This window comes from Canis lupus, chromosome 16 (assembly GCF_048164855.1).
Source record: "Canis lupus baileyi chromosome 16, mCanLup2.hap1, whole genome shotgun sequence".
Lineage (NCBI taxonomy): Eukaryota > Metazoa > Chordata > Mammalia > Carnivora > Canidae > Canis > Canis lupus.
In genome coordinates this window covers 46,276,750-46,300,125 of record NC_132853.1, presented here as the reverse complement: position 1 = coordinate 46,300,125, position 23,376 = coordinate 46,276,750, and the positions used below count along the sequence as shown (strand labels likewise).

The following is a 23,376-nucleotide window of genomic DNA, read 5'->3' as shown; positions in this document are numbered from 1 at the left end:
CATTCATGTGTGTGTTTCAGATTAGCAGTGATAATTGTACAAAGCTTTCAATCCTTTTCGGCTTCATAGCCAAACCTATAGGAGTCTTATTGGCAGTGAATCATTTTTTCATAACATGGAAGAAAATAAAATAAAATAAATATGTATTCCATTAGTATCTTCAACAATGATGAAGTGATTACAAATAAGAACAGAAAGAATATTTTATGGCACTGTCTCAATGGTTTACCAGAAGTGGGGGGCCTATACGTCCCAACTTGCCTGGGAAGGTCCCAGTTTGCACCTGTTGTTCCAGGATCCTGAGTGATTTAACATTCCCCACCTCTTCCACTCTTAAACATGTCCTAACTTGCATGTTAAGCTCTGTGATCACCCTATGTGCTTTTTATGTAAAGGAGGTATCCTTTCTCTTTTATATATCCTATAATTTAATTATTGAACATCATAATGCTGACTACATATATTTTAAATGAGTGCCTTTTTGAAAGTAATACTGAACTTAGATTATATGTAACTAGACTCTAATTATTTTAATATCCGGACTAGCCTTCATCTGATATTTTTTTCTATACCATGCCAACATTTCAGTAGCATTTGATGAACTTAGAATGAAAGTATTTTCCATTTGTTAGCAGACTTAGATTGGAATAAAGAAGCAGAGCCTCACTGTCCGTATTCCTGCCTGTTTTGTTTAGAGATTTTCTAGGAAGGGAGGGCAGAGGGTGAGCTGATTGATGGGCGTTCGGTGTTAGGCACAGAGTGTCTGATGTCACAGAGGGGTCAGAGGGCATGGCACATTGGAAGAGCTCTGGGCTGAGAGTCAAGTGTCAGTCTAATCATTGTTCATAATGGAAGGGAGGCAATTATTCCCTGTGGTATGGGGTTTCCTAATTCAGTATTGTGAGGATTAAATTAATAATCGAATGGAGCACCTGGGTGGCTCAGTCAGTTAAGCAGCTGCCTTTGGCACAGGTCATGATCCCAGGAAGGGCCAGAGTCAGGCTCCCTATTCAGCGGGGAGTTTGCTTCTCCCTCTTCCTCTGCCTTTGCTCCCTGCTCCCGTGTACTCTCTCTCTCTCTCTTTCTCTTTCTCTTTCTCTCTCTCAAATAAGTAAATTTTAAAAAATAATAATAATTGAAAATGGTCAATTAATTTACTAAATTGAATACATTATGGGACCCAGTAAAAATAAAGTATATGACCAGAAAAACTACAGTTGGTTTAAATATACCTCTTTATCCTCACAAGCAATCAAGGGAAATACTAATTAAGATAAGATACTATTTTTCATGTATTGAATAAACAAATTATTTTAAATGATACTGGCATCACTTTTAATTAATAATACCAAATACCAAAGGTGTAATGAATAGATACTCCAAAATATTATTAGTTAGAACATAAATTGGTACAACCTGCCTGAAAGCCTTTAGTTATCTATATTGTGGACTTCTAAAATATTCATCTCTTTTGATGTGGTAGTCTATTCTTCGTTAGCATAACATAAATACCAAAACCCAAAAAAGGTATCCCTCTGAGAACAGTTTAATCTCAGAAATCTGTTACATTTCTATATATTAATAATGAAGCAGCAGGAAGAGAAATTAAGAATTTAATCCCATTTACAACTGGACCAAAAATAAGATACCTAGGAATAAGCCTAACCAAAAAAGTGAAATACCTCTGCTCAGAAAACTATAGAACACTGATGAAAAAAATTGAAGATGACACAAAGAAATGGAAAGACATTCCATGTTCATAGATTGGAAGACCAAATATCATTAAAATGTCTATACTTCCCAAAGCAATCTACAGATTTAATGCAATCCTTACCAAATAACAGCATTTTCCGCAGAACTAGAACAAAAAACCCTGAAGTTTATATGAAACCACAAAAGGCCTGAATAGCCAAAGCAGTTTTGAAAAAGAAGAGCAAAGCTGGAGGTATCACAGTTTCAGACTTCAAGTTATATTACAAATCTATACTAATCAAAACAGTATAGTACTAACACAGAAATGGACACATGGATCAAAAGAACAGAATAAAAAAACCAGAAATAAACTCACAATCATATGGTTAATTAATCTTCAACAAAGGAGGAAAGAATATCAAATGGGAAAAAGACAGTCTCTTCCCAGTGTTGGGAAAACTGGTCAGCTATATGCAAAAGAAGAAATTGGATCGCTTTCTTACACCATACACGAAAATAAACTCAAAATGAATTGACCTGAGGAGCACCTGGGTGATTCAGTCAGTTAAGCATTGACTCATGATTTCAGCTTAGGTCATGATCTCAGGGTCATGATATTGAGTCCTGCATTGGGCTCTTTGTTCAGTGTGGAGTCTACTGGAGATTCCACTTAAGATTCCCTCTGCCCCTCCCCCAGCTCACACGTGCTCTCTCTCTCTCAAATGAATAAATAAAATCTTTTTAAAAAATAGATTGACCTGAAAGCATAAAAATCCTAGAAAAGAGCACAGGCATCTCCCACCTGTCAAAATCCCACCTGCTAAAATAAAATACACAAGAAACAGGTGTTGGTGAGGATGTGGATAAAGGGGAACCCTGGTGCACTATTGGTGGGAATGCAAACTTGTGCAGCCACTGTGGAAGACAGTATGGTGGGTACTCAGAAAGTTAAAAATAGGACTACCCTATGATCCAGTAGTCATACTATCTGGTATTTCATCCCAAAATACAAAAACATGAATTCAAGGGAATACATGCACTCCTGTGTTTATAGCAGCATTATTACAATTGCCAAGATATGGAAGCAGTCCAAGTATCCATCAATAGATGAATGAAGAAAGAAGATGTGGTATATATACAATGGAATATTATTCAGCCATAAAAAGAATGGAAATCAGGCATGCCTGGATGGCTCAGTGGTTGGGCATCTGCCTTCAGCTCAGGGCATGATCCTGGAGTCCCGGAATCAGATCCCTCATCAGGCTCCCTGCATGGAGCCTGCTTCTCCCTCTGCCTGTGTCTCTGCCTCTCTCTCTCTGTGTCTCATGCATAAGTAAATAAAATCTTTAAAAAAAAATGAAATCTTGCCATTTGCAACAATATGGATGGAGCTATAGAAAAAAAAAAGTGAGAGAAACACAAATACCATATTATTTCACTAAAATGTGGACTTTAAGAAACAAAACAAGCAAAGTTAGAATAAGAGAGAGAAACCAAGAAACAGACTCAACTATAGAGAACAAATTGATGGTTACCAGAGGGGACAGGAATAGGGGGATGGGTAAAACATGGAGATTAAGGAATGCACTTGTCATGATGAACACTGGGCAGTATGGAAGTGTTGAATAAGTCTACTGTACACCTAAAATTAATACAACACTATGTTAATGACACTGGAATTAAAATTAATAAAGAAGTCAATAAACAAAGAAATAGAAGAAGAATGGATGCTGAGGGACAGTTAGCAGACAATGGCACACTCTTAACACTTTCAGCATTTGGTGCCAATTTCGTGTATAGCAGTCCTAGACACTTGGTGTAGGCAGATATTCCTGTCTCCTCAGAGTTCACATTCTAGCAAGAGAGACAAATAACAAGCAGTTAACATGCCACATAATTAATGTACATAGAATTTTTAAAAAGTGTCTAAGTGCTACTGAAAGAGAAATGATAGAAAAGAGTAAAGGAGACTGGAGTACCAGAGTTGGGGCCATTTAAATGGTGTGATCAGAGTTGGCCTCGTTGAGGTCAGCAAAGGAGTTGAATCAGCCATGTGGATTATCTGGAGGAAAACATTTCTAATGGAGTGAACAGCCAGTGCAAAGACCAAACAAGAGCATGGCTGGCATGGTTAAGGACCAGCAGGAAAGCCAGCATGGGGAGAAGAAAGTAGATAGGGAGAGAGAGTAGGAAATGAATTTTGAGGAATCCCAAGGGTCCTGAGCACATAGGGCTTTTGAGGCAGTTGTAAGGACTTTAACTCAGAGTAATGGAAGAACATCAGGGCATTGTGCCAAGGAGTGATATGATCCAACTTAGACTTGAAAAGATCATTCTGGCAGCGTGAGGACAAAGGTGGGAAACCCATTAGAAGGGCGCTGTGGTACTCCAAGGGAGAGATTATGGGGGCCTGGAGCAGAGTGGCGCCAGTGGAGGTGGTCAGATTCTGAATATATTTTAAAGATGGAGCCAACACAGCTTCTTGACAAATTTGATTTGGGATGTGAGACCAAGAAAAAAGGAAGTCATAGATACATTTACACACCGGAAAAATGCAAATATGCTAGTTCATTTCTCTGTGGAATGGGATTATAAGTGATTTTTAAATTGTATTGTTCAGTTTTTCTAAATGTTCTCTGTTCTAACCATGTCGTAGTCCTAACAGGGACATACAAATCACCCCCTGGTTATATTGTTGCCCTGCCCCGAGCCCTAGGACATCTTCAACCTGCTTCCCCATTCTGCCCTGAGAGACCAGAGTCACAAAGAAAATAATGTCCTAACCCTTCAGGCCTAGTATTACATTAGCTGCTGTCAGAAACCAAACAGTGTGATTGTGATGTCACCAGCCCCTCCTCAGCCATGCCGGTGAGGTTGGGATGTTCTCTGATGCTCCTGCCCCTGGCCCAGGTCATCTTCCTATCAGGGCAGGGAAGCTGTGCCCTCATTAGCTTCAGAAAAAAGCAGAAATTTTGCCTGCCTGACGTCAGCCTGCTCATAGGGCTCTCATTTTTGCTTCTGCAACCTTAATGAATGCCGAAGGAAATGTGGGCTTCCCTGATTTCAGATCACTCGCCTCCCAGAAAAGCCCAGCTCAGGGTCTGATAGGGAGGAAAGGAGAAGCTCATAGTGGCCCCGAGGCAGAGCAGGCTGGTAGTCTGAGGCCCCTGAGGGACACAGGACCATCTGGCCTCAAAGAGAAGAAGGTAAGATTGAGACACTCTCTGCCTGAGACAGGGATCTTTCTAAAAAACACAGATCTCAGGGGCGCTGAGCTGGCTCAGTGGGTAGAGCATGCAACTCCTGATCTCAGGGTTGTGAGCTCAGTTGAGTTCCATGTTGGGCAGCACAGCTTACTTTTTAAAAAGGGAAAAAAAAATCTTGTGGCTGGGCTGGTTTAGGCACTGGCAGTATAAAAACAGCCTCTCCCTTCAGAGAGATACCCTCTAATGGGGGCAAGGATAATGGGACAAAGGACCCTGTGATTACAGTGAACTGAAATCAGAGCCATTGTCTGGATCTGTTGGCCAGCATGCCTTGAAAAACTCCCAAGAAGTCTGGGTGGAAGGGTAGGGACCGGGCAGGACCTTGTGGAAAGGTAAAGTGTGAGCTAATGGCATTTCCCTCTCTTGTTTACAAGCCTGCAAAGTGTCATTACCCACAGCAAAGTGAAGTTGCCACAGCTCCTGAGCTTCCTGGCCAGGGATGTGCATAATTGCATTTCTCCTCTCCTACCTTTCCCCTTTTTTTCTTCTCATTTATTTTAATTAATATAATTTTTCAATGTACAGTTCAGTGCCATTAAGTACATTTAAATTGTTGTGAAACCATCACCACCATCTCCAGAATTCTTTCATCTTGTAAAACCTGAACTGTCCCCATGAAACACTAACTCCTTATTTCTCTCCCCAACCCTGGCCCCTGGCAACCAGGGTTCTACATTGTTTCTATGTATTTGATGGCTCTAGGTACCTCATGTGACTGGAATCAAACAGTATTTATCTTTTCGTGACTGCCATATTTCACTTAGCATCATGTCTTCAACGTTTATCCATGTTGTAGCCTGTGTCAGAGTTTCCTTTTTTTAAAAAAGGCTGAATATATTCCATTGTTTGTATACACCACATTTTATCTATTCATCTCCCCCATGGACAGTTGGGTTGCTTCTACTTTTTGGCTATTGTGACTAATTCTCCTTTGAATATGGGTGTGCAAATATCAATCTGAGCTTCTGCCTTCAGTTATTTTGGGTATAATATCTAGTATGGAATTGCTGGACTATATGGTAATTCTATTTTTACTTTTTTGAGGAATTCTCCATGCTATTTATCATATCTGGTGCACCATTTACATTCCCACCAGCAGTACACAAGGGTTCCAATTTCTCCACATCATTGCCAACACTTGATTTTGGTTTGTTTGTTTTCTCTTTATGATTGCCATCATAATGAGTATGAAGCGGTATCATCTTCTACCTTTCTTAACTGTCACCCCCACCACAGACACAATCTGTGCTGTGCTCACCCCAGAAGACTCCCTTTTCCCCCAGATAGGCTGTAAGCATTCTCCTTTCATGGTTTTACATGTGTTTTTTCTCTCTGCCTGGAAGACCTGGGGAACTCATCATCCTCATTCAAAAATGTTACCTGCCCTTGCCTTATTCCTTCTTACACCAACTCCAGAAGGAATCAGGCTCTTTCTTTTATCAGAAATCTTCTTTTTAAAACATTTTTAATCAAGATATAATTTTCATACAAACGATGATCAGTTATGCAACATTGACAAGCCATCACCACAATCAAGATAAACAACTATTCCATCACCTCAAATACTCCTCTAGGCCCTTTGTGTCAATCCCACTTCCTCTTACTCTGATTCCTGGAAACCACTATTTTCCGTGACTATTAGATTTGCCTTTTCTGGAATATCATATAAATGAATCATTCAGTATGTAGCCTTTTCAATCTGGTTTCTTTCCCTTTAGTGTAATGCATTTGAGATTCATTCATGTTCTTATGTGTAGCAATAGTCCTTTCTTTTTTATTATCAATAATGTTCCATTGGATGGATGTACCAAAGTTTGTCCATTCTCCATGGAGAAATATTTGGGTGGTTAAACATTCAGATAAGGGTTTTGTGTGAACATAAATTTTTCATTCCACTTGGGTAAATAACAAAGAGTGGGATTGTATGTACTCTATCTTTAAGCTTTAGAAACTCCAAACTGTTTTCCAAATTGGCTATATCATTTTGCATTTCCATCAAAAATACATATAAGTTCTAGTAGCTCTGTATCCTCACCAGCACCTGATAACTGTTGAATTTGTGACATCATTTTAGCCTTCCTAACAGGTGTATCTCATTGCATGTGTATTTCCCTATAATAACTAATAATGTTGAACATCTTTTCATGTATGTATCATTTGAGTATCTTTCTTGGTAAACTATCTGAATGTTTATCCAATTTTGTATCCAGTTTTTTCTTTTTTAAAGATTTTATTTATTCATGAGAGACAGAGAGAGAGAGAGAGAGAGAGAGAGACAGGCAGAGGAAGAAGCAGGCTCCATGCAGGAAGCCGGACATGGGACTCGATCCTGGGTCTCCAGGTCCTGGGCTGAAGGTGGTGCTAAACCGCTGAGCCACTCAGGCTGCCCCAGTTTTGTTTTGTTTTTTTTTTTCTTTTTATTGAATTTTGATAGTTCTTTTTATAATCTGGATACAAATCCTTTATAAAAGATATGATTTGCAAACACTTTTCACAGTCAGTGGCTTAACTTCTCATCTTTTAGCAATGTCTTTCAGAGAGTAGGGATTCCTAATTTTTTATGAAGTCCAATTTATCAGTTTGTTCTTTTATAGATCATGCTTTTGGTGTCATAGCTAAGAAATCTGTGCTTAGCCTAAAGTCACAAAGATGTTCTCCTATTTTCTTCTAGAAGTTTTAAGTTTTATATTTAGATCTGTCGTCCATTTTGAGTCAGATTTTATGAATGGTACAAGGTACAGATTGAGATTCAGTTGTTTCAGCATTATTTATTTAAAAAACTATCTCTGTTAAATGGCATTTGCCGCTTTTTGAAAATCAGTTGACCATAAATATGTAGTGTGCTACTGGACTTTCTAATTTTGTACAATTTATATACTATACGTAACTGTTCTCATCTAATAATGCCACAGTGGGTTTTTTAAAAATATTTTATTTGTTTGTTTGTTTGTTTTAGAGAGAGGGCTCGCGAGCAGGGCAGAGAAGTAGCAGAGGGGGAGGGAGAGGGAGGGGGAAAGACTCTCAAGCAGAATCCATGCTGAGCATGGAGCCCGATGCAGGACTGGATCTCAGGACTCTGAAATCATAACCTGAGCTGAAACCAAGAATCAGATGCTGAACTGACTGAGCCCCTCACCTCACAGGTGCCCCACACAGTGTCTTAATGATTGTAGTCTTCTAGTCAGTCTAGGAGACAGGTGGTATGAGTTGTCCGACTTTGTTCTTTTTCAAAATTGTTTTGCCTGCAGTAGTTCCTTTGCTTTTCTTAGAATCAGCATAGTAATGTCTATACAAAATCCTGCTGGGATTTTTAAAAAACTGTGTAGTATCTATTTCTCAGTTTGGAAAGAAATGGAATCTTAATTATAATGAGTCTTCCAATCCATGACCATAGAACATTTTTTTTTAAAGATTTTATTTATTCATTCATGAGAGACACAGAGACAGAGAGAGGCAGAGACACAGGCAGAGGGAGAAGCAGGCTCCACGCAGGGAGCCCAATGCGGGACTTGATCCCAGGTCTCCAGGATCATGCCCTGGGCTGAAGGTGGTGCTAAACCGCTGAGCCACCCAGGCTGCCCGACCATAGAACATCTTTGCTGTTTATTTAGGTTTTCTTTCATTTCTTTCATCAGTCTTTATAGTTCTTAGCATATAGATGTGGCATTTATTTTGTTAGACTTACATCTAATCATTTAATGTTTTTAACTTGAATACCCAATTATTTGTTGCTAATGTTAGAAATACAAATAGACTTTTCTATATTAATCTTGTATCCTGTGACCTTTCTAAACTACTAGTTCTAGCCTCTCTTTTTATCGATTCTTTGGGATTTCTATATACTCAGGTAAGTACCTATTATTTAATAGTTTTACTTGTGAGAATTTTTTTTAATGAAGCCATCAAGATGTTTTATTTTTTTTTTTTTTTTTTTTTTTTTTTTTTTTTTTTCATCAAGATGTTTTATTTCTCAGTACTCTAACTAGCACAATTATTTTACTTGACTGGTGAATTTTGGAAAATGGCTTCTCGAAACAAACCTATCTTAAGAATCAAATGAGATCACACCAATGAGAAAATGCATGTAGGATGTGGAATCTCTTTAACTTCCATGTTTGAAATTGCATTCCCCTTAAAAATATTTTTTTTCTTTTTTCCCCTTAAAAACATTTTTAACTGGTTCATTACATCATTAGAGTGTATTTTGAACTTTATGTTTTGATTTACAACCAACTCACAAGTAACTTTTTGGGATATATATCTCATACGTGTGTGTGTGTGTGTGTGTGTGTGTGTATCTCATACATATATAGATCTGTTAACAGATAGGAAGAATGAGAGAGCCTTCTCTTTATAGATATACCTGAGATATATGCCAAAAAAAGTTACTAATGGGTAACATACATATACATGGGTCCAGAATTAAAAATACACAAATTGACTCCAATAATAATATAGGCTGTATGTATCATTGCACTTATGACTAAAATGCTAGTTAACCAGCCAGGTGTAGAGTATTATATAATATTTTTTGTATTTTCCAGAATGTATTACACATTGTTATTGAAAAAAGAAAAGCTACATTTTTAAGTGTGTGCAGATGTGAGTTTTGGCTAACAGAAGTATTTTTAATATTCATCTATGGTATTTACTTGGCAAAGAAAATGGACATTTGTTCCCACTGCATGAATTTAACAGATCAGTAGACATCCTAGGGATACTCTAAGGAAGCAACCCTGGGTCATGGAAAATATCTCATAAAACATCAATATCTTTGAATCATATTTGTGACAGTTGCTTATGTTACTATACATTTCGTGTTATTATTGAATGAGGGATTTTAACGAGTCTTTAAATGAGCTTTTAAAGAGTTATAATTCAGGCCTATAATTCTATTAATTATTGCAATTCTAACATGGATGATGGCGTTTATTCAACCCAGACTATTTTGTTAGATTGAAAGAAGTATCATCCATTTTAGAGACTTCCTGAGACCAAGAAATTATTAGAATTGCCATACATAGTTTATAACGGATGGTCCTTTTTGTCCTATATTTGGTGTCAAATAGCACAAAGAGGGAGTAAATGGGTGATATGAACTTCCAAATCTCTAGTTTCCTTATTAACTTGTGGGTAAATGAGTCAACATATATTAACAAGCATTTACTATATACTTAGCTCAGTGCTAAGTCCCAAAAAGGAATGTAACTGTGTCCCTGCTTTCTGGAAGCTTTTATTGTTATAGTGATAATGAGAAATACAAGCACGAAAGAGCTTTTAAAACTATATAACTCTGTATAATAAATTCTAGATTAGGGTACAATGCTGGGAAATCTGAGAAGGTCTGTCGTATTCAGAGGATGTTTTATGGAGGAGGTGGCCCTTGAAGTACAATATTTGGATTGGCACTAGATATGAAGAATTTTCTGAGGCAGTCCAAGGGGATAAAATGGGAAGCCATGAGTTTAGAATGAATTGAGAGAATGTCAAACAGTAATTAGGAAAAGCTTACTTATAAAAAAGATGGACGGTGACTTTTTGAAACTTTTCCATATTAAAACTTTTTATTTACACTTACTGAAAAGTTGCAAAAATAGTGCAGAGAATTCCCATGCACTCTTCACCCGGCTTCCCCCATGTCAACATGTTATTTATCTACATTGCAACCAATAAAATGAGGAGATTCACATTAATAAAATAACTTTTTAACATTGGCAACCTGCATTTATTTTGGTAAATAACTGTAGGCCTTATTTGAATTACACCAGTTTTTTCACTAATGCTCCTTTTTTGTTGTTCTGGGATCTCCCACCACATTTACTTGCTCAACTTTTAGTCCTCTCCAGTCTATGACAGTTCCTCAATCTTCCCTTTTCTTTCTTGACCTTGACATTTTTGAAGAGTATTAGTTATCTTGTAGACTGTTCCTCACTTTGGGTTTGTCTGATGCTTTTTTGTGATTACGCTAACGTAATGCGTTTTTGGCAAGAATGCTACGGAAATGGTGTGCCTTTCTCAAATGCATTATATCAAGGGGTGCATGATACCGAAATGTCTTATTACTGGTGACATTGACATTGATCACTTGGTGAAGGTGGTATCTGTCAGGTTTCTCTGCTGTAAAGTCATCTTTTCTCCTTTGTAATATGTAAAAATATCTTGAGATACTTTGAGACTATGAAAATATTCTGCTTCTCCTCAGACTTGCATCCACTAATTTTGTCATCTATTGGTAATCTTGCCTGCAACACTATTATTATCTTTTTTTACTCAGTTCCTTTGAAGTTGTGGCATTTTCTGGCTTTAACTTAAGCAGAGGGTGGTTTTTTTTTTTTAATTTTTAGTTTTTCATATCTTTAGGAGAGAAAATACTGGAAGTCAAGGTGACTTTTTATTTTTTATTTTTTTTTAAATTATTTTATTTTATTTATTTATGATAGGCACACAGTGAGAGAGAGAGGCAGAGACATAGGCAGAGGGAGAAGCAGGCTCCATGCACTGGGAGCCCGACGTGGGATTCGATCCCGGGTCTCCAGGATCACGCCCTGGGCCAAAGGCAGGCGCTAAACCGCTGCGCCACCCAGGGATCCCTCAAGGTGACTTTTTAAATGTAAGTTTTTTTAGAGTAAGGAATCAACTTTAGAGGAAAATAAAAGAAAAAAATAAGATGAAAGCAGAGGTAAGGCTTGTGAAAAAACAATGCATGGTACAAGGGTTTATATACCTAGAGAATGACCTCAATTTGACTCTGCATTTTCCAAGAACAAATGGAAAAGAGAGCATCATAATTAGAACAAGATTCGGTGCAACCAGACTTTAAAAATTAATTAGTTCAAGTTCTGGGGCACCTGGGTGGCTCAGTCAGTGAAGCGTCTGCCTTCTGCTCAAGTTGATCCCATGTCGGGCTCCCTGCTCATCGGGGAGACTGCTTCTCCCTCTTCCTCTGCCTTCTGCTCTGCCTGCTTGTACTCTGTCTTTCTCTTTCTGTCAAATATTAAATAAAAAAATCTTCTAAAAAATAATTAGTTCAAATTCCTGGAATTGAAATCTTTTTTTTTTTTTTTTTAAAGAAAGGAGAGAACTTTTTTTTTTTTTAAGTTTATTTATTTATGATAGCCACACAGAGAGAGGGAGAGAGGCAGAGACACAGGCAGAGAGAGAAACAGGCTCCATGCACCGGGAGCCCGACGTGGGATTCGATCCCGGGTCTCCAGGATCATGCCCTGGGCCAAAGGCAGGCGCTAAACCGCTGCGCCACCCAGGGATCCCGGAATTGAAATCTTTGGAGAAAAATTTCCTAGAGGCTCTCACAAAGAAATCAGTATATGATGTGGTTAACATCCTCAACAACAATCTCATGGAACATGACATTTTTATTCAGTATTTTCTTAAAATGGAGGGGGTGAGTAGTAGGTATTATATTGATTTCAACTTTTCTAAAAATGGAGAAACTGTTACCATGAGATATAACGTTATAAGAAGTCAATCTGATCTCCAGAAGTCCTTAGAAGGTTCATGAAGTTATTTTGGGATCAAGCAAATTACCAACCAGATAGTATTTACATGAACAAAAATTGAATCCCTGCTAGTCCACTGCTACTGTGCTAAATAACCAAAACCTTATTGCAACAGTATTTTCTCTGGAGTAGGAATCATTCAGTCTCAAACCATATAAAGATTAAATAGGGATGTCCCAGAATAGTCTTGTTATAAAATAGTCCCACAGTATTAACTTTGGGGAGACAGTTAACAAAATTGAGATTTGCTAAGCATTTGCCTTATTTGTTGTACTTCCTGAGAGATTTTTAAGTTTTACTTCTGATGATAATTTTATCCCTTGGAACTGAACACCGAGAAAGGATGTTAGAAAAGTAGCAAGGAAGAAGAAGAGTGAGTATGCACATGCTACTTAGCTTCTCTCTCGTTCATTTTCTATTTCTAAAGAGCTGAAACTGTTTAAGATTTTTGACATTGCCTTCAAATATGTGACTTTTGATCTGCAATGAAGTGTTGGCTAATTTTAACAAAAAAGCTTAAACAGGATTTAAATGACTATCTGATTTATGCAAAGTAAATGCATGTGTACATTTAGAACAACGTTTAGTGAAGGAAAACTAAATGTGTAATTCTTTCATTGTATATCACATTAGGATCTGAATCTCTGGATTATTTTGCAAATTGCCATATCACTAGTATAATTCAGTTGAACTTCATATTCAAGTTAACTGTGCACTAGAAATGTATTAAATACATTTAATACAAAGAAAAGATAACATTGTTGACTAAGACCTAAAGAGTCACAATGTATTTTAACATAGATTTTAAAAAAAATTACAGGTTAGTCTATTTCCTGTACAATTTAACTGAGAATAAAATAGCCCCAACATAGTATCAGCTCAAATTAGATAAAGAGCTCACCCAGGGTCAGTGGACTATATTTGGCAGGATCTTTAGAAGTTCCATGTTATCTGCATTTATTAGGTTATAAACTGAAAATAAAATACTATAAAAGTTTCCAGTTAGAGTGTTTTGGCATGATTTTTAACTGCCCTGTGCCATCTTTTTAAAATGTGCCTTATATGGCTAAGGAATTAGACAGCATTTTAATCAAAAATCCAGATGTGAAGATCAGTGTTTGTTTGTTTTTTTTAAATACTCTGTAAGACCTTGGGAATAAAACCAAGTCAAAATTGGCCAATGCTAGAGACCCAGTCCTTACCACTCAGAAACTAGAAATAGCACAACTTTTGATAGACAATTCTTGGGGAAATCTTAGATTTTTAAAAATCACATGAGCAGAGATTTGCAGGAGCATGAAAGGAGTCTGATGTTGGCTTTGATCAGATCTTTCAAGAAGGAAAGGAGAAAGTTACTTGGGAAAACATTTTGTAATCTTTTTCAGTTAAATAACTTTTGTTCTTTTTAGCTTCACACATCTTCCCATCAAGTATTTCAGCCACTGTTTTGAATATTTGTAATTAGATAATATTTTGATTTGTTCTCATAACTTAGGTTGTCTCACTAATCACCTAATTAAATGAAGAACATTTGTCAATGTGCTGAATATTTACACTTAACTGTACATAATTAACGTATACCAATCCTTTTTATAATGTTAGTATTTATAAAATAGTCTTTAATATGATCTGATATCCAAATTAATTATATATTATATATTATATATACATATATAAGTTACCACCTATATTTTCTGATCACACGCAAAATATTTTTAAGTGAATTAAAAAAATAAGCCAGGTAACATTTTATTTTTTGCTTTCATAAATATGTATTTGGCAATCTCTATGCCAGTTTCCCTGGAAAGAAGAATCATAAACAACTGCTTGTAGAACCTTTTTATGGAATTAGCCCAGAAATAACAAATGAATAAACAAGTACACTTTAGACCAGATGACTACACTAGTGAATTCTATCAAACATTTTAGGAAGAAATAATACCATTCAATACATGAACTCTTTCAAAAAATAGAAGAAGAGAATCACTTCTCAGCATATAAACTTATCAGGACCTTGATGCCCAAACTGAACAATTTATGGGAAGAAAATTATAGACGGAAAAATTCCTCATCAAAATATATATAAAAAGAATAACACATCATGGCCAAGTGGGACTTATCCAAGGAATGCAAAGTTGGTTCAACATTCAAAAATCAATGTAGGGGCACCTGGATGGCTCAGTCAGCTAAGTGTGTGACTCTTGATTTCAGCTCAGGTCATGATCTCCAGGTCGTGAGATCGGGCCCCATGGACTCCAGGCTCAGTGTGGAGCCTGCTTAAGATTCTCTTTCCCTTTCCTTCTGCCTCTCCTGCCACTCATGCTCACTCTCTCCCTCTCAAAAAAAAAGAAAAAAAAAAAGAAAAAGAAAAAATCAATATAATTTACCATATTAAAAAACTAAAAAAAGAAAACCATGATATTATCTCAGTAGATGCAGAAAAAGCATTTGACAAGGTTTAACATCCATCTTTGGATAACTCAGAAAAATAGGATCAAAAGCAAATATTAGAAAAAGAAAAATCTATAGCTAAAACTGTACTTAATGGTGACAGATTGTATGATTTTTCCTTAAGATTGGGAAGAAAAGGATGTCCATTCTCACTTATAATTCTTCTTTATACTAATGCTCCTGGGCAATTAAAAATGAAAAAAAAAAGCATATAAATCAGGAAGAAAGAAGTAAAACTGTCTTTATTCTCAGATAACATGTCATCTACCTGAAGTAATCAAAAAGAATCTGCAAAAAACAAATGAAAAACCCTCCTAGAACTAATAGGTAAATTGAGTAGATCCCAAGGTACCAGGTCAATATGCAAGATCAGTTGTATTTCTGTGTACTAGTAGTGTATCCTGTAATAATGATTTGAAATTTCAAAAATCGATACCATTTAAAAATGGCAACACAAAGACAAAATACTTCAAGTTTTAACAAAATATGTGCAAGATCTATACACTGACAATTAAAAACATCGGTGATATAAATTGAAGAAGACCTAAATAAGGGGAGATAAATATCAAACCCATGAGAGAGAAGATGCAAAATTGTTAGAATGTCACTACTCCCAAATTGATCCTTACGTTAAGTGTAGTCCAAATTAAAAAATCTCAGCAGTGTTCTGTGTTGAAATTGACGGGTTGACTCTGAATTTGGTTTGACGATGCAAAGCACTGCCAAATCAATTTTGAAAAAGAATAAAGTTGGAGGATGCACACTGCTCAATTTCATGACTATAATATACCTACACCAACTAAGAGAAGGTGGTATTGGCACAAGGATAAATCTGTCATAATCAGTGGATCAATATAAAGAATCCTGAAATAGACCTATAAATTTATAACCAGTTGAATTTTGGCAAAAAACGGTGCTCAGATAATGAAGAAAGGAGAATGAAGAAACTTTCTGCAAATAGTTCTGGAACAATCGGATATCCATGTCGGGGGAAAAAGTGCCTTGACTTTTACTTCAATGTTTACACAAAAGTAGTGTGAAATGGATCGTGGACCTACACATAATGAGGAAAGTATAAAACACTAAGAGAAAATCTTAGTGATGTCAATTTAGGCAAAATTCTCTTTGGACTCAAAAAGTATAAACTATGGAAGAAAAAAATTGGTAAGTTGGACTTAAAATTCTTGCTCTTCAAGAGATACTTTTTTAAAGATTTTATTTCTTAAAATACTTTTTTGTATTTAAATCCAACTAGCCAACACAAAGTACATACCTCCTTTCAGATGTAGTGTGAAAAAGATTTCATTTTTAAGTAATCTCTATACTCAGCAGGGGACTCAAACTCACGACCCTGAGATTAAGAGTCACATGCTCTACCCACTGAGCCAGCCAGGAACCCTGAGGGATACTCTTAAGAAAACAAAAAGGCCACAGACTGGGAGGAAAAATATCTGCAAAATATGTATCTTCTAACGGATTTTTTAAATAAAATATTGCTATCAAACACATATAAAAATTATTATAACTTAATAAGAAGACAATATACTTTTAAAAATAAGGAAAATAATTTTTCTTCACCACAGAAGATATACTATACTAACTGAAATTTTAACTGTTTTGTTGGGGCACTGGGCTTATCTAATTAAACCATAAAAAGCTATGCAAATTGGAACTCTGTGCAGCAAGGACTGCCTATATTTAAGAAACAGAATCACAACTACCTTCAAAGTATATGAATTTTCTGGATTTTCGATTTTAAGTGTCCAATAAGGTACAGACACCCAGTGTTATTTTGGGGAGCACCATACTATGTGTGTATGAAACATCTGGTATTAAACACTCCTTGCCCTAATTAATTACTCTTACTGACTGGAAATAAAAATGGTCGATATTTCTTGCACCTGGCGTTGTTGTAAAGGCTTATTTCATTGTCCTGTCTCATTGAAGTAAGGACTGCTATTCCCTTTGCGGAGGTTTAGATAGGTTCAGTAATTTGGAGAGATGAGATGCAAACTCAGTTTGAATCCAGAACCCATGTTCTGCACTGCTCTTATTGTACACATGGTAACAATAAGTTTGATGACTATACTGAGAAGAGAAATAAGGGAGATATGAGAATATACCAGAGCTGACAAGTTAGTCTTTGGTCTCAGAAAGACTTCCCTGAAGAAATAATGCTGATGCTGCTCCTTTGATGAGTGAATGTTAGATACACATGCAGGGAGAGATGTGGGTTTTAGCCAGGCTCCTGTTAGTGACTAGATAGCAGCCTTTAGACCAGTGACCTCTCTGAACACGAATCTGTCCTTCACCCACAAGGTTGTTTTTTCAAGCTTCAATTAAAATTTTTTTTTTAGGTTTTTTTCTGATTAGATTTTTAAAATTTATTTTTATCTTTTATTCAGGTGCAATTAACATCATGTTGTATTAGTTTCAAGTGTACAATATAATAAACTTCATATCTTAATGCTTTCTTTTTTCTGTTAGGAGAAATGGGCACCTTTGATGGACAAAGGATTTTGATGTGAGGTTAACTATGTTTGCAATAATTACTTACTTTGTTTACTACCCTCTGTCCTGTCTCATTTCCACCCCAACAGTTTGATCAGGCAATACAAGATTTTTTATAGAATCATTCTTGTTAAAAGTTCACATTTTCAATGTCATAAAACAAATCAACTATCTTCTCTATTTTTTGTAAGGCTAGAAAACACAGATCCTCTGCTTTGCACTTACTTGTGCTCAAAGAAGTTCTTAAAAATAATTGATGTAAGTTAAAATAATTGCAAAGCATGTTCAGTATGTATTGGCCTAATGGAAGAAGATACTTATTGTATCTGTATCATGTATCAGGCACCTGGACATATGTTATCTACCTTAATTGCCACATGAATCTGCTTTAATTCTTTTGAGGTCATATTCCCTTAGGATAGTTGGAGATACTGGGGCTTGGAAGAGTTAAGTAGCTTGCTCAGCATTACAGGGACATAAGTTGCAGAACCAAGATTCGAATTCCAGTTTTTTTCTCCAAACCCACACAAGGAGTTATTTACTTTCCACGTCATGACCCAGCTTATCCAGCCATGTGCTGGCTCAGATGGGTCATCATGAACAAAAGGTAGAAGCAGCTCCTCTTTGCAAGATGATTAAGCTTTTTGCACCAATTCATGCCTATTCCTACCTTCCTCATTCCCAACTAGACTCTGATTTGGGTTCCCACCTCCTCATTACCTGCACCTTTGGGTTCACAAACCTCCTTATCTATATTTCTGACTTCAATCTTGATTGGTCTCCTTGAATATTTGGTAGCTGACTCATCTTTCAGCTCTTATTTGATCACTTTGGACTTGACCTCAGATCCATTTGACTTCATGGAATTCTCTTAATGTGTCTTTTCTAGTAGACTTATTAGTCTATTTCCCTAGACAAACATCAGACCTTTCCCTGCTGCTTCTGTGTAGAACAACCTGAAGTGGTTGTCCTATAATGTCCAGCTAGTCATCTGGGTTCTTTGGTATCAGAGGAAATGTTTACCCATGCAGTATCTGATTTACCCAAATTAATCTTCTGATTTTTGCTTTGTGTTTGAATTTGCACTTTATTTGATTTTTACTTTTATTTTTTTTTTGTTAAAAATACTTCCAAAAAGCAGTGTCTGATTTTGCTTTCAATCTTAAAAATGTTTAAAACAAGCTTTTTATCCTGTATGAACTCTAAAGTTTTACACATTTATTTTTCAAAGTGGTAGCTCTTTTTTTTTTTTTTTTAATTTTGCATTGACATCTGTAGAAAATTCTGCTCATGTAAGTAACAGTGCTTAAAAGTCACTTTGACTTTTGAAAGCTGCCAGATTGCCTTATCATTGTCTTTAAGAGATTAGGATGTTTGTTTGGAAGGTTGCCTTTTTTTTCTAAATAAAACAAGTTTTGTTGTTCCGTTGTGATATTTCATTTTAATCTGATTGGTTTTTGTGGAGATAATATATAACAGGAACCCAAAATAGTTCAATAAAAAGCCTTCAATTATAAATAGGCTAGCTGTTGTTGGATGGCTTTCGGTGTCCTTGTCAGCTGCATTGAGACTGCTGCTTTTGATCAATGTGGAAGAATTTCTCTGGGCTCTTAGGGTCTGTGTCGGAGTATAAAAAATATTTCTATTCTTTCCTTAACTATGAATCATCTGCAAGGAGGAAAAGCTATTCTTCATGTAAGTATCCTGGAAAGCAAGAAAATGAAATTAAGGGAGAGTAGGATATTTTTCAATAAGAAAAATATATTTTCAATATACATGATGATGACTGGAAAACAGCAATGAAAAAAATTATGTTAATGGAAGACTAAAAGCCCCAAGAATGGTTTTACATATATTTTAATAGTTACATGCCACTTCAATGTAGAGTGGTAGACCAAAAATGAGGCATTCCGTTGTTGCAGATGTATGGCTCTCCGTTTAGCTTTCAGTTCTAAATAGATTGATAAAGTTAAGGAAAGCAAAATTTTTCGAACTTTTATTTAATTAGATAACATTATCTCATAGAGGTTGACATTCACAGCTAAAACTTGTATGTAATTAAGCTGGTACAGACAGAACAAAGCATGTCCTAACCCGAATCATTGCCCAGCAGGGACTTCTGAGCCATTAGCCCCTCCATTGTACACTTTCCATCAACTTCCTTATTTCTTCATTTTCCAGCTGGTGTTAGAGTCTATCAATGTAATCCCTCCCTTGGACTACCCTCAATTTCTTTGTCTCTCTTGTCCTCTACCTTCCTCACTCACAAATCCTCCACCCTGGTTGAACCAAACACTCACATACCTTACTTTTGTATCTCACTGTGTTCAAGAGCAGAGACACTTACGCTTAACTGGTCTTACTTCAGCTTAAGGCCAGGAAGCTTAAGTGAGCCTTACACATGGTAGTGGTTAATTTCTTTCCCACCCTCTAAGAAATTTTCCTGCCTTTCTCTTCCTCTCAAACCTCACTCTCTCACTTTATTTCACTAGACCTTTATTTCACTAGAAAACTAGCAGCAACAAAAGAAAACCATCTCATCAATGGTTCTCCATGTCCACCATCCAGCTGCATCCATATCCATGTGCCTTCCCTCCCTTAGAGTGCATGGTACCTTACCCAAGGCCTCTTCCAAAGGCCTTTGCTGGGGCCCTGTACTCCTTATCTCTACTGTGCCACCCAGGGGCCCCCAGACTGTAATATTTTAAAGAATTCTTTGACCACCTCTACCAAATTATATGTTATGCTATGTTAACAAACTGACCCCCAAATCTCAGGGTTTTAACAAAGGTATATTGTTAAGTTAAACCATAAGAAAGTGCTACTCTTATAGGGCGAAAATGGTTTGATATCGATAATCTCATGTGATTAATTAATACTTTCCCAGACTGTGAGTCCAATATTGTTTGACAGGCAGACTCCACTATCTTGAATATCAGTAGTCATGTGTGGCCAGAGAAAAAGGGGCATGAAGAACTCCTACCTGATTCTTTGTGCTTTGGTTGGGAAGTGACACATAGTCTATTATCAGCCCTTCAGCCAGAATTAGACAGAGGCCTGCCAACCTAGCTGGAGGGGACTGGGGAATGGAGGTGGGGGATTCTGGGGAGGAGATCCGGATATTTAACAAGTGAAGGCTCGCTGCAATCCAAACCCCCCTTCAAACACTCTGCCTTTTCTCTACCTTTCTTCATAACCAAACTATCCAAAAAGAGTTGTTTGCATACTTGCTGCATTTCTCATTATTTTCCAGTGGCCATGTCAGTGGGGCTCTCAGCCACTCCAATACACTGAAAACTTTGTCCAATCAACACATGACCTCTGCACTGAATGCAGTGCTCATTCCTCCATCTGCATCCCCAGTGATTTCTCAGAAGTTCTGACATCGGCCATCATTCCCTCTTCTGTAGAATTCTTCCTTCCTTCCTTCCTTCCTTCCTTCCTTCCTTCCTTCCTTCCTTCCTTCCTTCTTTCTTTCTTTCTTTCTTTCTTTCTTTCTTTCTTTCTTTCTTTCTTTCTTTCTTTCTTTCTTTCTTTCTTTCTAGATTTTATGTATTTATTCATGACAGACACACACACACACACACACACAGAGAGAGAGAGAGAGAGAGGCAGAGGGAGAAGCAGGCTCTACACAGGGAGCCTGACGCAGGACTCTATCCCAGGTCTCCAGGATCACACCCCGGGCCGAAGGCGGTGCTAAACCACTGGGCCACTGGGGCTGCCCATTCTGTAGACTTTCATCACATGATCAGTTAGGAGGAACATCACCCTTTCCAGGGGTCTCCCCTAACTGGCTAGCTGCTCCTACTCTACCTCTCTTACTTGCCCCAGCTCATCTTCAGAGCTCTTAGTGTTTCTCTACCCAGTTCCTGACTGATTTTGTCCAGTCCCACTGCTTCACATGCCATCTAGGTGCTGAAGACTTCTGCTTTGTATCTTTTGTCCCGGTCTCTGCCTTGAGCTCCAAACTTGGGTATTTAACCTTTTCCTAGACATCTGCCCTGAAATTCTAATAGGAATCCCATACTTGCCATTTCCAAAATGGAACTCTTGATTCTCCCCGCATCTTCTCTAACCCGGCGAATAGGACTCAGAATTACTCTTGACTCATTTCATCCTTCCACACCCACAGTCTTCCTATCAGAAGTCCTGCTGATTTTATCTTCAAAAAGTATCCCACATCAGACCACTTCTCAGCACTCTGCCACTACCACCCTGGTCCACAAGCACCTGGTCTCCTGGTTTTCATGTTTGCTCTAACAATCTGTTCTCCACATAACAACAGTTAGATCTTTCTAGAAATAAATCAGAGTGTATATTCCTCTGCTCAAAACCCTCCAGGGGCTTATCATTATTAGAACAAAATGAAAACTCCTTAGCTTTGCCCTTATGGTGCTGTATGATCCAGCCCCTGCCTGTCTGTCCAATTTACCTCCTGCTCCTCCCTCCCACAATTAGGCAGATCCAGCATGCAGCTTTCTTTTTTATAAATGTGCCAAGCTTGTTCCTATATAAGGCCTTCACACTTACTTTTTCCATTTCTCTTTCAGATCTCATATCTCCTAATGACCAACTGGTCCCTGCTAAGTATTAAATGCCCCTACCACTTTCTATTATTGTACCCACACTGCTCACTTCTTATAATTTACTATTGTTTACTTGTTTATTATTCAGTGTTTTTCCTGGGCCTAGAACAATGCTTGGGACATAGTGAACATCCAGTAAAAATTTATTGAATAGATAGGTGGACAGATGGATGATTATTGTTTTTTCAATTAGACTGAGAAGATTTCATAAAGAATAATTCTTGGGCTTTAATTTCACCAACTAGTAAAATTGGCGCACTCTAGCTCTCTAGAAACAGAATAGGTCAAAACATTTTTGCTGCTATCATATCAAATATGATTTGAATGTGTCCATAATAAAGCTTAAAATTATGAAAATAATATAGAACTGGTAAACATTTGAAACAGAGCAGCAACTAAGTTTTAAAGGGAATGAAGCAGCTTCCACGTGAAGATTTTTTTTTTTAATTTTCATTTTAGGCAGAAGATTGAGAGATTTTTTTGATCAGATTCTCTGATCTTCTAATACCATGATTGGGTTAATTCAGATTATTTTTTCAACAAAGCATTGCTTAGAAAAATTTGAAAGAGATAGTTTCAAGACAAATAAAAGGAAGTATAGGAATGCCTCATTCATCAGATACTGTCCAGTAATAAAACATTCCAGGTGTCAATTTCCAAATAACTAAAATATATTCCCTACATATGTGCCCAAACTGACATTTTGAATGCTATTTCTCTAACATACCCCCCAACTCTTTTAAACAGAAATGCTGATGACATAGGACATCAGCAACCCTCCTGACAGCTCAGTTGTCCCTGTGGACATTATGATGCCATACAGAAGATGGCTTATAACCAGCATGCCCTGTCATCATTCTGGCTATCTTCTTTTACAGTTCTAAGTCTGCATCTCCGAATGTCACTTTGTTTTGAAGGCAGCCGCTTTCTATCTCTTGGCTTATTTTCTACACCCAGTGGCATGGGCAAGGGCTTCAGGGCAGTTCCTAAATAACATACACGATTGATGCCAGAATTCTGATCTCTGGGCAAGTGAGGTATTATGGTGGTAGTAGAAATGGTAAAATAATCTAAAATACATAAAATGATGGTGTTAAGGAGGACCTTTATTACTCTTCCTGTGTCTATAAAGATTAGTTATACACAATCTCTTCTGGCTAAATGGACTATGAACTTGACCTAGCATAGTGGTATTTAATGTTATCCTGTTAATAGCATATCGAAGATATAATTCATGTTTAGGATGATCATAGGTTCTAGTCCTTTTTTCTCAGTGTAATTCTTAACACTCCATTCACTCTCAAGTGTCATCCAATCTAGACAATAAATTATATTCACCCTTTTACATAA

At 37.0% G+C, this 23,376-nt stretch overlaps 1 protein-coding gene across 10 annotated transcripts in view; it reads left to right on the top strand.

Moving 5' to 3' along the window:
- CEP112 (centrosomal protein 112) overlaps window positions 1–23,376 on the top strand; it is a 400,571-nt gene that overhangs the window by 255,318 nt on the left and 121,877 nt on the right. For 5 of the 10 annotated variants that reach the window (XR_012009149.1, XM_072781073.1, XM_072781066.1 and 2 more), the window contains one exon: window positions 11,399–11,554. The exons of 3 other annotated variants lie outside the window; for them this stretch is intronic. Coding sequence is in view for 5 of the 7 variants with exons in the window: in XM_072781073.1 (XP_072637174.1) it covers window positions 11,399–11,554 (156 nt within the window). In the remaining 2 variants the exon portion in view is untranslated. Of the gene's footprint in view, window positions 1–11,398; window positions 11,569–23,376 lie in introns of all 10 variants that reach the window. 2 more of the 10 variants (XR_012009150.1, XM_072781074.1) reach the window with 1 other exon arrangement.